The sequence below is a fragment of the Archocentrus centrarchus genome, chromosome 3, assembly GCF_007364275.1.
Source record: "Archocentrus centrarchus isolate MPI-CPG fArcCen1 chromosome 3, fArcCen1, whole genome shotgun sequence".
Classification (NCBI taxonomy): Eukaryota; Metazoa; Chordata; class Actinopteri; order Cichliformes; family Cichlidae; genus Archocentrus; species Archocentrus centrarchus.
Window position 1 is genome coordinate 17,895,230 of NC_044348.1, and position 12,363 is coordinate 17,907,592.

At 39.4% G+C, this 12,363-nt stretch overlaps 2 protein-coding genes across 4 annotated transcripts; one reads left to right on the forward strand and one right to left on the reverse strand.

The window, feature by feature from the left end:
* Window positions 1–412: 412 nt before the first annotated feature.
* mns1 (meiosis-specific nuclear structural 1) lies at window positions 413–5,807 on the forward strand. Of its 3 annotated transcripts, none has more exons than XM_030720084.1 (10): window positions 413–516; window positions 730–936; window positions 1,983–2,110; window positions 2,225–2,327; window positions 2,628–2,857; window positions 2,988–3,204; window positions 3,306–3,413; window positions 4,742–4,999; window positions 5,296–5,421; window positions 5,543–5,807. In XM_030720084.1, the coding sequence occupies exons 2-10, from the start codon at window positions 742–744 to the stop codon at window positions 5,651–5,653; spliced, it is 1,476 nt and encodes a 491-aa protein (XP_030575944.1). In that variant the 5' UTR covers window positions 413–516; window positions 730–741; the 3' UTR covers window positions 5,654–5,807. The 3 variants fall into 3 exon arrangements, with proteins under 3 accessions (XP_030575944.1, XP_030575957.1, XP_030575951.1); XM_030720097.1 differs by having other exon boundaries at window positions 432–547; XM_030720091.1 differs by having other exon boundaries at window positions 474–613.
* tex9 (testis expressed 9) lies at window positions 5,709–11,191 on the reverse strand. Its single transcript, XM_030720109.1, has 12 exons — window positions 11,086–11,191; window positions 10,018–10,151; window positions 9,610–9,673; window positions 9,386–9,462; window positions 9,223–9,262; window positions 8,515–8,597; window positions 8,193–8,356; window positions 7,781–7,872; window positions 7,318–7,491; window positions 7,083–7,217; window positions 6,068–6,202; window positions 5,709–5,978 (listed from the first exon to the last, which is right to left on the reverse strand). Exons 1-12 carry the CDS (start codon window positions 11,134–11,136, stop codon window positions 5,901–5,903), a joined length of 1,227 nt encoding a protein of 408 aa, XP_030575969.1. The 5' UTR covers window positions 11,137–11,191; the 3' UTR covers window positions 5,709–5,900.
* Window positions 11,192–12,363: the final 1,172 nt, after the last annotated feature.

Here is a 12,363-nt window from a genome sequence, read left to right on the forward strand (position 1 = left end):
TTCACACACATGTATTTTGTCTTGCTTCTACTGACTTTCATTCCTCTTCTCTCCAGAGGATACCTCCACCTCTCCAGACTATCTTCCACCTGTTCCCTACTCTCACTACAGATCAGTATCATCTGTGAATATCTCAGTCCAAGGAGACTCCTGCCTGATCTCATCAGTCAAGCATTGCCAACAAGAAGGGACTGAAGAGTCACTCCCTGATTTAATCCCACCCCCACCTTGAACCCATTTGTCACTCCTACCATACAGCTGACCACTGTCTCTGTCCTCGTACATGTCCTACACCATCCCCACTATCTATCTGTCTGTCTGTCTATCTAATCTGAGAAATGAAACCGGTTTGATTTTTCCCGGGCCTGACGTCATTGTCAACGCTCGTTTTTATTGGCTCCGCCTATTGAGACGAAGTGTTCCCAGGACAACGAAACCCCAAACAACCGACTGGAGTAACCCGGCGCTTGCACAGGGCACGAAGCACGAAGATCTCATAAAACACCGTTGATCCAGGTTCGCTTCACATCAGTCAGTGCAAAGTTTTGTACGTGTAATAAAGTTAAGGGTTGAACTGAGGAGGCGGGAGTCCAGGAGAAGAAATACAAACATTGTAAATCCTCTAAGCGAATTTAACGTTAGCCTGACTGCTAGTTCACCACCTCACTTACCATAGAGCCTGTTGCTGGTCACATGTTTTCTCCTCCTGTGTCTTTGTTGTTGGGACAGAGTCGTAACAGGATGCACAGCCATCAGAGGTCAATGGCTCGGCGGCAGATACAAGAGCAGCACCGGCAGCAGGAGGCCCAGCGTGTGGACAGGGAGCGGCAGCTGCAGGCCAGCCTGAGGGAGGAGGAGGGCTTCGAGAGGAGGAGATACCTGCGACAGGTGCAGCAGGAGTTCAGGGAGAAGCAGATAGAGAGCGCCCTGGTCAAGGTTTGTGTGTTCCCGAAGAGGTAATGTTTAACATTAAAGCACTCTAAATTCTGTTTTATTTTTCAGAATATGTTTATTATGTATATATTATTTTTACGTTTTCCAAAAGTAATACAAAGAAGTGCACAAATAAACACGTTTTTAATCAGAAAATCCCTGCAGCCTGGTGACGAATCATTCAAATTAAGTTCCCAAACTTTATAAAATTGGCCTGACTTTAATTTTAATATGTATGTAAGATATTCTAATGGCACTAAATCAAATGGCACTCTATGCCAGCCTTTAACATTGGTCCTAATCCACTTAGAGGGCTTCTGCTTATCCAGCCACTTTTTGCAGCTTGACCATAGACTCTTGATGAGATTAAGATGTGGAGAGTTTACTGGTCATGGTTCCAAAATATTAATTTAATGATCTCTGAGTCAATATTTGCCTATTGTGACTTGATCCTCCACCATTCTGGAAAATTCAGATTGTCCCCAGATTGCTCCTGGATTCTTGTAAAAACTTGGTCTTTGAGGATGTTTTTAGTATGATTAATCCTTAAAAAACCAGTATCAACAGAACTGACATGAACAGAGAGCTCTAAGAAAGGGGGGGGGGGGGGGGGGGGCACTTTGTCTCATCTCTGAGTTAGAGTTATATAATAAACATGCCTAGAAAGAGATCAGAAAAGATGAGCACAGAAACAGCACTGAGGTGTAGAACAGCCAAGATGAAATACAAAATGATCTCAAAGAGGAGAAACAACCAAAGCATGAAAAAAACACAAAATTACCACAAAAAGACTTATATTGGCTACAAATAGATAGATACCCCACACAAAGCTATAGTTATAAAAACATGACCACAAAGTGATGCAAAATATCTGCAGTTGGAAGCATAGAACCAGCATAAATCATATCTGCATGTACTGCAGTTATTTAGTGTCTCTGTCTTACATGTCTGTGACCTTTCTTTGTTTCATAATCCATCCATAGCCAATTGCAGGTTTTAGAGCCAAACCGAAAAACATTCCTTACCTGAGCTTTAAATGTGACTTGCAGGCAGAGGAGGAACGAGTAAAGAGGGAAAGACAACTTGAACAGGAGGAGAGAATAGCCAAGGAGCTGGCCCGCATCGACTACGAGAAGCAGAGAGAGGAGAAAATGAGGCAGTATATCAAAGAAAACAGGTACACACACTGACCTTGTTACCTTGACTTACCAGAGGCTCTGGGTCAATAAACAAATCCTTTCAGACTTTGTCCCATTCTCTGTGTTAAATGTTTTCTTTGTGTATTTTTCAGCTTGGAGCTTCGAGAGCTGGAATCAAAGCTGAAGTCTGCGTACCTGAACAAGGAAAGAGCTGCACAGATTGCTGAGCAGGAGGCCAGGAGGTTTGAGACAGTGGTGAGTTCCATTCACGGAACTGCTGCTGGGGTTCTTCAGAATGTCTTACTATCTCTACATGCAGATGTTTCTTAGTAATAGCCATCAGAAGACGGGTGGCTACAGCTTCTTTGAATATAAAAAAAAAAAGCTCATTAACAGACAGTAAGCAACACTGTCAATATTGTCTTCTTCTACTTTTGGGTTAAGAAGCTCCATTAGTTACATTTAACTTTGTTGTTAGAGAGAAGTTCCAAATACAAAGGCTGCTCTGAAGCCTGTAGGTTGTACATATAATGTGTGTTTTTGTTGCAACGTTAGCGTGAGGAGGCAGACTACGCCCGCAAGATGAAGAGCGAGCATGAGCGGGCAGCCGTCGAGCAGCAGAAACTGGAGCTGAAGCGCCAGGAGGAGATGATGCAGTATCAGAGAGAGCTGGAGCAGCAGCTCATGGAGAGGGAGCGCAGGAGACAGGAGGCGTACGAGGAGTTCCTCAAAGAGAAGCTCATGGTGGACGAGATCGTCAGGAAGATTTACGAGGAGGATCAGATGTGAGTCATTACTAATTTATGATCTCTTTGTGATTAAATTAAAGTATCAGTCCAAAAAAAACACCTTCCTTCTAAATGAGATGTTGAGGTAGCACAGGATAATTGATTTGTTGAAATGTTTCCCTGAAAGGGAGAGACAGCTGAGACTGGAGAAAGTCCGAGCCACTCAGCACCACATCGAAGAGTTCAAGAGACAGCAGGCTGAGTGGAGACGCATGGAGCAGGAAAGGATGGAGGCCGAGAACAAACGCATCATGGAGTTTGTGAAGCAGCAGCAGCACATGGAGGAGGACAGGATGGCAAAGCTCAAAGAGAGAGAAGAAGCAAAGGAGTATCTTCATAAAATGGTGAAGACTTTTTTTTTCATCCTAACCCCAATCCTCTTTACTCTCCAGTGAACGACACCTGAGTGTGTCTGTAACTAATGCCTCTGTTCTCTGCTCCGTAGCTGTGTGAGAAGATCGAAGAGGAGCGGCAGCAGCGTGAAGAGATGGAGCGTGTCCGTGAGGAGCTTCATTTAGAAGAACAAGAAGAGGCTAACAGGCAGAGAGAAATCGTAAGCATCATTACTTTACTGTATATCTTTTTAAAACATAACGTATTTACCACTTGTTTTATGATTCTACAGTAATGAGAGGATGAAGATGGCTAAAAGAAAAATCCTTTATGAAATATTAGGGCTGCAACCAGTGATTATTTTAATTCATCTGTAAGCTTTTTGTATAGCACTAATCAAAACATATTTATAAAAGTGTGTCTCAGGATGCAGTAGATACTGGATTTGCTAACCTCAGATTTTATGTCAGCAGAAAATGTTGGAATTGTTTTTGTAATGAGTCAGGCTGTGGGAAGAGTTTGACCTGAGAAATGCAGGCTAATAAGGTCTAACTAAATCTATGATGGAGGTAGGCCGTGTAAGACTTTAAACGTAAGTAATCAGTGTTTCAAATAATTTCTGTATCTAACAGGTAGCCAGTGTAGTGCACCGAGAATAGGACTGATGTGATTTTGTCTGTTTGAAGTCTAGCAGCTGAGTTTTGGGCAGGAATGCAGAAGGCTGGAGGTGGGAGATGGGTGTTTGGCTGAGATCTGACTAGAGGGAATTACAATTAGTAATTATTAAAATAGTCTAAATGAGATGAGATGAAAACATGGATGATTCTTTCAAGATTAAAAAATTAACTTATGCAATATCTGGAAAGTCATCTGGTGTAAAAAAAAAAAAAGTGCCACATCAAAAATGCAGCTATAAATAGCTTTTTATTATTTCCTAGTTGGAGAAACCATGGCTGTTCAACCTCAGGGATTTATATCACAGAATCATAGACAGTATAAAATTAGTATAAAGTATAAAAACAGTATAAAATCTTTTATATGGTCTGTGGTCAAAGATCAAGCATAGATTGCTTGTGGAATTCCTAATTTTGTAGGACAGGTTTCCAGGGGTTTAAGGTGTTATTTCCAAGTTACAGGTCATCAAATTCTAATATTTTAGGAGCCACTAAAACAAACTTTTGAGTAATTAGCTTCTTGTTGCAGCATCATTGGAAATAGTGAACAAAAAGTGGATCCTGAGTTCTAAACATCTCAAGTCTTACATTCATTAATTTATAGTGACACATTCCGTAGAGGGCAGCACAGTGGTGCAGTGGTTAGCACCATCACCTCACATCAGTGGGTTTGAATCCAGTCTGGGGCCTTCCTGTGTGGAATTTGCTTGTTCTCCCCCTTTGGGTGGGATCTCTTTGGGTACTCTGACTTCCTCCCACAACACATGCATGGGGTTACGTTAAGTGGTGATTCTAAATTGGCCGTAGGTATGAACATGACACATACAGACTTTTCAGGGTTCCTGAACACTGTTTTTGTCCTTTCATCTAACAGGAGGAGATGGAGAAGAAGATCAGACAGAGGCTGATGATGCAGCAGAGCGCCCAGGAGCAGCTGGCTTTCAAAGAGATGCAGAGGCGGGCCGAGAAAGAGGAAGAGGAGGCCTTCAGGAAGATGATGATGGCCAAGTTTGCAGAGGACGATCGCATAGAGCAGATGAACGCCCAGAAACGACGCATGAAGCAGCTTGAACACAAACGGGAGGTGGAGAAACTAATAGAAGACAGAAGACGGCAGCGTGAGGCCGACATGGTAGAAATCACACTCTGTTTTATAGGTGTACCAGGTGGCAATGGTACAGTTTTACTCGTAGTAGTTGTTACTAACAGTGCTGCAGCATGCATGGTGTAGTAGCAGCAATTTGGGTTTTATGTAATAATACAGGATGTTCAACACTATGTATGTATCACATCATGAAAAGAGCCGTTATAGTAGTTTGAATGAATGCTAATTTGACAGGGAAGTTAAATGAAGTGTTTTATCTTTGATCATAACATCAATTTTGTTGTGTGGTAAAAATATTTTGATAACTATCTTGACTCTTCCAGGAACTGGAGGCTAAAGAAAGAGCGATTGAGGAGAAGAAAGAGGCGCTGCGGAGACAGATCATCGAAGAAGAGAGGCAGAGGCTTCTGAAGCGTCACGCAACAAAACTCCTCGGATACTTCCCCAAGGTGTGAGGCAGTGTGTGTGTGTGTGTGTGTGTGTGTGTGTGTGTGTGTGTGTGTGTGTGTGTGTGTGTGTGTGCGGGAATCATGAATAATTTCACACAACTGCTTGTGTTTTTACTTTCAGGGCTTGCTCCGCGAGAATGACCTCGAACATTTTGACGAAGACTTCAGAAAACACTTTAAAACACGTCAGGCTGATATCTTCTCGGACGACGGCTGGGAGGGCGACGATTAAACGCTTGTTTTCCAGTCTGCCACTAGAGGGCATTTAGGTACATACAAGGAAACGATTCAGAGCTGCATTTTTATTAAGAGATGCTGACAGGTTCTGAGTTAACATCATTCTAAACAGATGTAAAGTAAAAAGACAAACATTTTAAGAGACAACTGAGGCCAGCAAAACAAAGAAGTATCCTAAAATAACAGCCAGGCACCATTAAGCTTTTTAATCTTTTAAAAAAGGAATTGGTCACATTCAGTTGTTAAGACTTCCCCCAGTCTAGAGCCGTCATGAATTCTTCTTCTGTGAAGGACAGCAGCTTGGCAGCTTCTAAATGCATCTGCACCAACACACAGAAAAAAAAAAAACCTTTAAGATTAAAAACTGTAAGCACATTATCACCTAACAGAGTAACACGAAGACTCTCACCTTTTGCCTTTTGAGAATGTCTATCAGTTTCATCTGTTTCTTGAAGCCCGCGATGAGTTCGGCTTTCTGTTTTTTGAGCATTTTGTTTTCAGCCAGCAGATTTTCTTTACTCTGATGTTCCTCTGTCATTTTGTCCTTATTTTTAAAAGAAGGCAAACGGCAGAAATTAGTGCAGGCTGAGCAGGACCTTACCTTGTTTGTAAAACTGCTGAAATTACAGCGCAAGCTGGCGCTTCAATGACAAGGCAAATATTTCTCCACCACCATCTTCAGAGCAGTTAGTCTATAGCTCTATATATGTATGAAAGAGCTTCACAAAAATGAGGCAATGTGAAGAGGATCCTTAATCTATTGAAATGTCATAAACACATTACCTTAAATCATACTTATTTATCTTTAACTACACTTATAATGACGTGACTTTAAAAATGTTTTTTTCTGTTGTGTCTACATCAATTGGAGTAGCTGATATACAAATAAATATAAGATACTTTGTGACTGTTGTGTCTTTTTAATCATGACATGTTGGAGTTTTATGTCTTTGGACTGTGGGAGGTAGCCGGAGTATCCAGAGGAAACTCGCACGGGAAGAGAGGCAGCAGTGCTAATCTCTGCATCGCCATACTAAAATGTGTGAAGTCAAATCAGTGGTGGAATAAGAGCCAGATTAAAAGAAAAATAATGACCTCTATCCTCTGCTCAGCTAAAAAGTGATGATTTTAAACCACCATCATATTTTTTTGATATAAAGAGAAAACATTTCTGATTTGGTTCATTTTATAGATGTCCAGTTTGACATACAGCTCTGAAACACTTCAGCATTAAGGTGAACAAAACACTCAAAATATTTTACTGGTGCTTTTTTAAAGTTGCAGTGTGTTTGACCTCTCAGGGTCACCGTATGAATCAGCAAAAAATGAGAAGCTTCTACTAAACGTGTCTGTAACCTAAGGAAAAAAATCACTTTTGAATAGTTGCAGTAATTAAACAGGTGTATTTGTTTTAATGAGCTTACATTTTTCTCCTGTTTCATTTTGCTCAGTTGAGTCTTCAGCCTCTCCACCTCCTCCAGAGCTCTGTTTAGACGGACCTCCACCGTGCTGTGGCCAGCTGCTGCTTGTTTGTGGGATCTATTCAGTTTTTCTATTTCCTGCACAGAGCACAAAAAAAAAAAACCCCACACAAAAGCAGTTTAGATTACTTTGGGGGGGGCTTTTTGTGGTGTCATGCTATGAGCTGTCAGCTCAAACCTTGCTCAAGCCAGACACTTGCAGTTGAAGGCCATCACATTTTTTGGCGGACTCCTCGGCTAAAGCTCGGTGCTTCTCGATCTGTGTTTGCTGGATGCTCACAGTCCGCTGCAGTCGGGCTCGATCCTCCTCCAGCTCCTTAATCTTTGCGCTCAGCTTTGTGTTTTCATCATCCTGCATAAATATAGAGTCCAAACATTTACTGTTTGATATCCGAGTTGAAGGCTGCGCAGTAGAAGCAACAATCCAGATACAATAATGCAACCATGGTGCGTTAAACTGGTTTAAGAGTAAAAACTGATAACATGACTATTTTGCCAAAGTAACTTTGCATTAACAGGCGTGTGTAAACTTTCTGCTTCTGCCTGTCACTGGATGGCACATATACAGCTGAAGCTCGGTAATGAAAGGCAGCTCCAGCAGCATTTCTAACTATAGTTATATATCTACATGTTTACATTACCTTCTTGTAATATTCACATGATATTTGATCCAGTTCCTCTTGCATAATGCGGAGTTTTGCCTTGAGAACTCGTATTTGAGCTTCTGAAACTCCTTAACAGAACATAACACATGACAACAATCAGACTTATAAGCTTACGAAAAATATATTAAAAACATATCAAACTTGTCACATGAATAAATTAATCTCAAAGCTCCAATTTGGGTTTCCTTTAGGATTTTCAAATGGCAAAATAATCTGACAGGGAAAAAAAAGCTTATTTGTAATAAATAGTAACCAGCTAAATTTATTGAAACCTGTGGTGGAAAACTAAATATTTTTTTTTAAATATTTGCATAAATTATTAGTTATTCATTGTTACTACAGAATAAAAATGTGATTTATAATGTTTTTAAAGTGACATAAACATTACCTGATCCCACATTGTCTCCAGAGTTAGGTATTTCATCTACAACACTTTCATGGATGACAGCATTGTTCATTTTCTCCTCCATGCTCTGAATCGTCTTTGCCAAGAACAAATTAGCTGGCTCTTCTACAGCTTCAAAATCATCCTCTTTAGACACCTCCGAGCTCCTGGAAACCATCAAGCGCACAGTGTGAAAACCTGCACACTGTGAATCTTAATGGAGAATAAATGTTCCAAAAGCCAGGACCCCTACAATATCATTTTATTACAAGCAGAAAGGATTGTAATGGATTTAGAAATTATATATATATATAAAAAAACTCACCCGGTTTTAAAGCGAGGCTCTTTTACTTGTTTTCCAGTCAGCATTTTTTGTGATCTTGATGCAACACCTTTTTTGGTTGTTTCCTAAGTATACAAAAGTAGCGTAATAATGTTAAAGAATTAGAATACCTTATAATCCAACAGGGCACTTTCAGATTGCAGGCTTACTTGTGGTTCCTAGGGTGCAAAAAAAGGCAAAAAATGGGAGGTAGAGCCTTCAGCTATCAGGCCCATCTTCTGTGGACCCAGTTCCCAGTTTGAGTCCAGGAGACAGATACTCAATTTATTTTTAAGATTAGCCTTAAAACTTTATTTTTTAATAAAGCTAATACAGCTGGATCAGGTGACCCTGAACCCTCCTTTGGCTATGTTGCTTTGGTTGTGGGGACTTCTCATGATGCACTCAGTAGTTTTCTTCACTCCCCATGTGCTGGCTGTCCCTCCCTGAGCCTGGTTCTGCCAGCAGTCTCTTCCTATTATAAAGTAGTTTTTCCTTCCCACGGTAGCCAAGTGCTGCTCATATGAGATCATGTGATTGTTGGGGTTTCTCTCTAATACTGTAGGGCCTTTAGCTTACAATATAAAACACCATGAAGTGACTGTTGTTGTGAACTGGTGCTAAATAAATAAAATGGAATTGAACTGAAAAGTTCCACAACTAGACTATAAAGCGTTGAGCAAAACATCTGGAGGTTTATGGGATACAGACCTTCACACCTGGCTCAGCACATGTCTGAGGCTCTGTTACCCTGTAGAGATGCAAACATACATTTTTCATTTTCATTTTCTGTACTATCTATGTTTAGAGAGGCTGGACTGGAGTCAATAAAATGAAGCACTGAAAAAAATTCTGTGCTTTTGATATTTATTACCTGGACTTTTCTTCTTCTGCAGCATCTATGAGCAGAACACTGGAGAAAGGCTTTGAAAGAACTTCACTCTGTTCTCTCTAAAATAAACACAGAGAACCGGTTTGGGTTTTAAAGTAAGTCTGCTACCTTCTCAATTTCTTCCATCTGACTTTTTTAGTGCAAATGTACTCACAAAATGTTTTTCCCATTATGTAATGCAAACATATAAACATACAATAATTTACCATAAGTTGTTCAGCCTGTCTTACTAAATCTGCTGTTTTGGCTTCCAACTCTGCATTTAGGAGTCTGTTGAAAATAATAAATGATGAATATGCAGGTTTATTTGAACAACTTTACAGAAATCACTACTCAGTGTCCTAAAGAGCCACTGAGTGAACAATTAGTATACTGACACTCAAGGTAAACTCAAGTCATTTGTGATTATTTTCTGCTGCTCTACACTGGAAGAGTTTTCCTGTTTGGTTAAGGAATTCACTGAAGCTGGAACAGTGCAACAAAATAATCCAAATATAACTTATTCTGAGAGGAATTTGCAGCTTATACTAAAATGAAATGTTAAAATTATCAGAAGGATTAGTGTGATTAATAAATACATAAATAAAGTCAGCAGATACGAGAACAGCTCTTACTTATATTGTTCTTCCTTAGCCAAAAGCTCATCCGTGTGATTCTTTGTTGGACCACAAGCAGATTTTGCCTGCCTGCTTATTTCAACCCTTTTGGACCTTTCAGCCTTGCTAGAAGAGGATGGACATTTCTTGACCTAAACATCAGAAAAAAAAAAAAAGTAAAAAAAAAAAAAAAAGACAAGACAGGAGATTTATCACAGAACTATGGAAGCATGTTTTCACCACTGAAATGCCTCGCATCCTCTCAAAATTAACACTGAAATTTCAAGTTATATATAAGAACCAGTCCATTTACAAAATTTCACATTTCACCGCAATACCTGCATTTATTTGTTGTTAGATTTGTACTTAAAAGGCTCTATGTGTTATATTTAGATTTATATTCATTAACCTCTTTTATTTACATTTTTTCTCTTTAATTATTTTCCTCCTTTTGTGTATATATATATATTTTTTTTTTACCAAGCTGAGCTACATTGTTCATACTGTACTTATTGTAGTGCGCTATATTATTTTATTTAAGCAATTCCGTTATAGGGTGTGTTTAATGTTTTGGCTGCACAATAATTTCCCAAATTTTGGAAAACCTGAAGTAAATCTTTCATTTCATCGTGTTTCAGTGTCACATCATTTTATAGTATCGATATCAGAGTTTATCTACTTCACCAGAAAATGGTAACATTATAAGGCTTAAAAAAAAAAAAAAGAGCCTGAACTGATTGCTATGCATCAGTAAGAATAAGACTGTGATATATGTTTTGGGGCTTTTGTGTGTTTTATGTGCTTTTGTTTTAAAAAAGGAGGGAGAAATGTTTTAAACATTTTGAGAAAAGCACTCACACGCATGGTTAAATCAGCACCTGTATCCCTAAAACTGAGAACTTAGTGCTCCATATTCATGACTTTATTTGAGTTTTTTCGGTCCTGCCGTCGGCGGAAGGAGAAACGGCTGCCGAAGTTAAGGGACTTTAGTTTTAAAAACTTTTGCTAAACCCTTGCTTGAGGTACAAAAACCGCTCAGTTTAATACTGTGAGAGAAATAAAAAAAATAATAATAACGTTACAGACCTGTGAAATGACGGGCTGGACCTTTTTATTAACGCTTCTCGCAGCCATCATGACTTACACAGAGGAGACGCGTTGATGGTTGCATAGCAACAACTGGTTCGGCGCGGGCACGGTACGGCAGCCCATGAAAGACAATTAAAGCGATTTTTATTTATTTATATATTTTTTTTTACGTTTACTGCACATCATTAATATTTAAGTTAATTTTGTCCTCAAAAATCATTTACTACCGGTAAATGTTTGGAGACGTCGAGGAGATTCCGGTTTATGTAACATTTTATTTCACATAGACTCAATGTGATTACATTGCTGTGTAATAATTATGGACTTAATGCAATATTTTGACCCAGATGATCTCTTTAAGACAGAGCAGTTAGATCACATAGCCACCAACCACACCTAACACAAAGTCCTGCTGCACTCAGAAAGGTCTTTTGTTCCTGCTTCACTCCAGCTGCTTGTGCAGAATAAATCACATGCACATAATCTTAGATCAGCTGCTATAATCAGAGACATTATAAGAGAGAAACATCAGTTCCTCAATGGCAAAGACGTGGATGAATTATAACTTCCAGGGGGTGAAAAAAACAAACATTATTTTAGGACAAAGCAAACTTTTTGGGCATTTTTAACATGCACATACTACATATGTAATTTATATGGTGGTATGCAAAGGTGTGGGCACTCCTGGTCAAAGTTACTGTTACTGTGAAGAGTTAAGCAATTCCTAAATGCATAAAGTTAAAGATAAAACACACTTTTCAACATTTCAAGCAACATCAGTGTGTTATTTTGGTTTTGCACAGTTTTAGAGTGAAAAAAGGAAAGTGGTAACTTGAAAACATTTGGGAACCCTAGGAGAGTTGAGGTCGCAAATCACTTAGGAATATGATTTAGAAATTCAGACCTTAATAAGTTTGTTAGGGTTATAGGTTGTTCACAATCATCCTTAGGAAAGGCCAGATGATGCAAATTTCAAACCTAACCTAAGTCAGCAGCCATGGGTTTATCTAAGCAGTTTCTTACCACTCTGAAAATGAAAGTGGTTCAGGCCCACAAAGCAGGATAAGGCTATAAGAAGATGGGAAAGCATTTTCAAGTTGCCATTTCCTCAGTTTGAAATATAATTAAGAAATGGCAGTTAATGTGAACAGTGGAGGTCAAGCTAAGGTCTGGAAGTCCAGGAAAAATTATAGTGATAGCTGCTTGTAGGATTGCTAGAAAGGCAAATCAGAACCCCTGCTTGACTGCAAAAGACCTTCAGGAAGATTTAGCAGA

Coding starts and splice junctions, on each gene's coding strand:
- mns1 (XM_030720084.1), top strand. CDS start 742: ATGCACAGCCATCAGAGGTCAATGGCTCGGCGGCAGATACAAGAGCAG. Junction 2,858..2,987: donor ATTTACGAGGAGGATCAGAT/GTGAGTCATTAC, acceptor TTTCCCTGAAAG/GGAGAGACAGCTGAGACTGG. Junction 3,414..4,741: donor CTAACAGGCAGAGAGAAATC/GTAAGCATCATT, acceptor TTCATCTAACAG/GAGGAGATGGAGAAGAAGAT.
- tex9 (XM_030720109.1), bottom strand. CDS start 11,136: ATGATGGCTGCGAGAAGCGTTAATAAAAAGGTCCAGCCCGTCATTTCA. Junction 8,598..9,222: donor GTGCTGAGCCAGGTGTGAAG/GTCTGTATCCCA, acceptor TTGTATACTTAG/GAAACAACCAAAAAAGGTGT. Junction 7,492..7,780: donor CATGTGAATATTACAAGAAG/GTAATGTAAACA, acceptor ATATTTATGCAG/GATGATGAAAACACAAAGCT.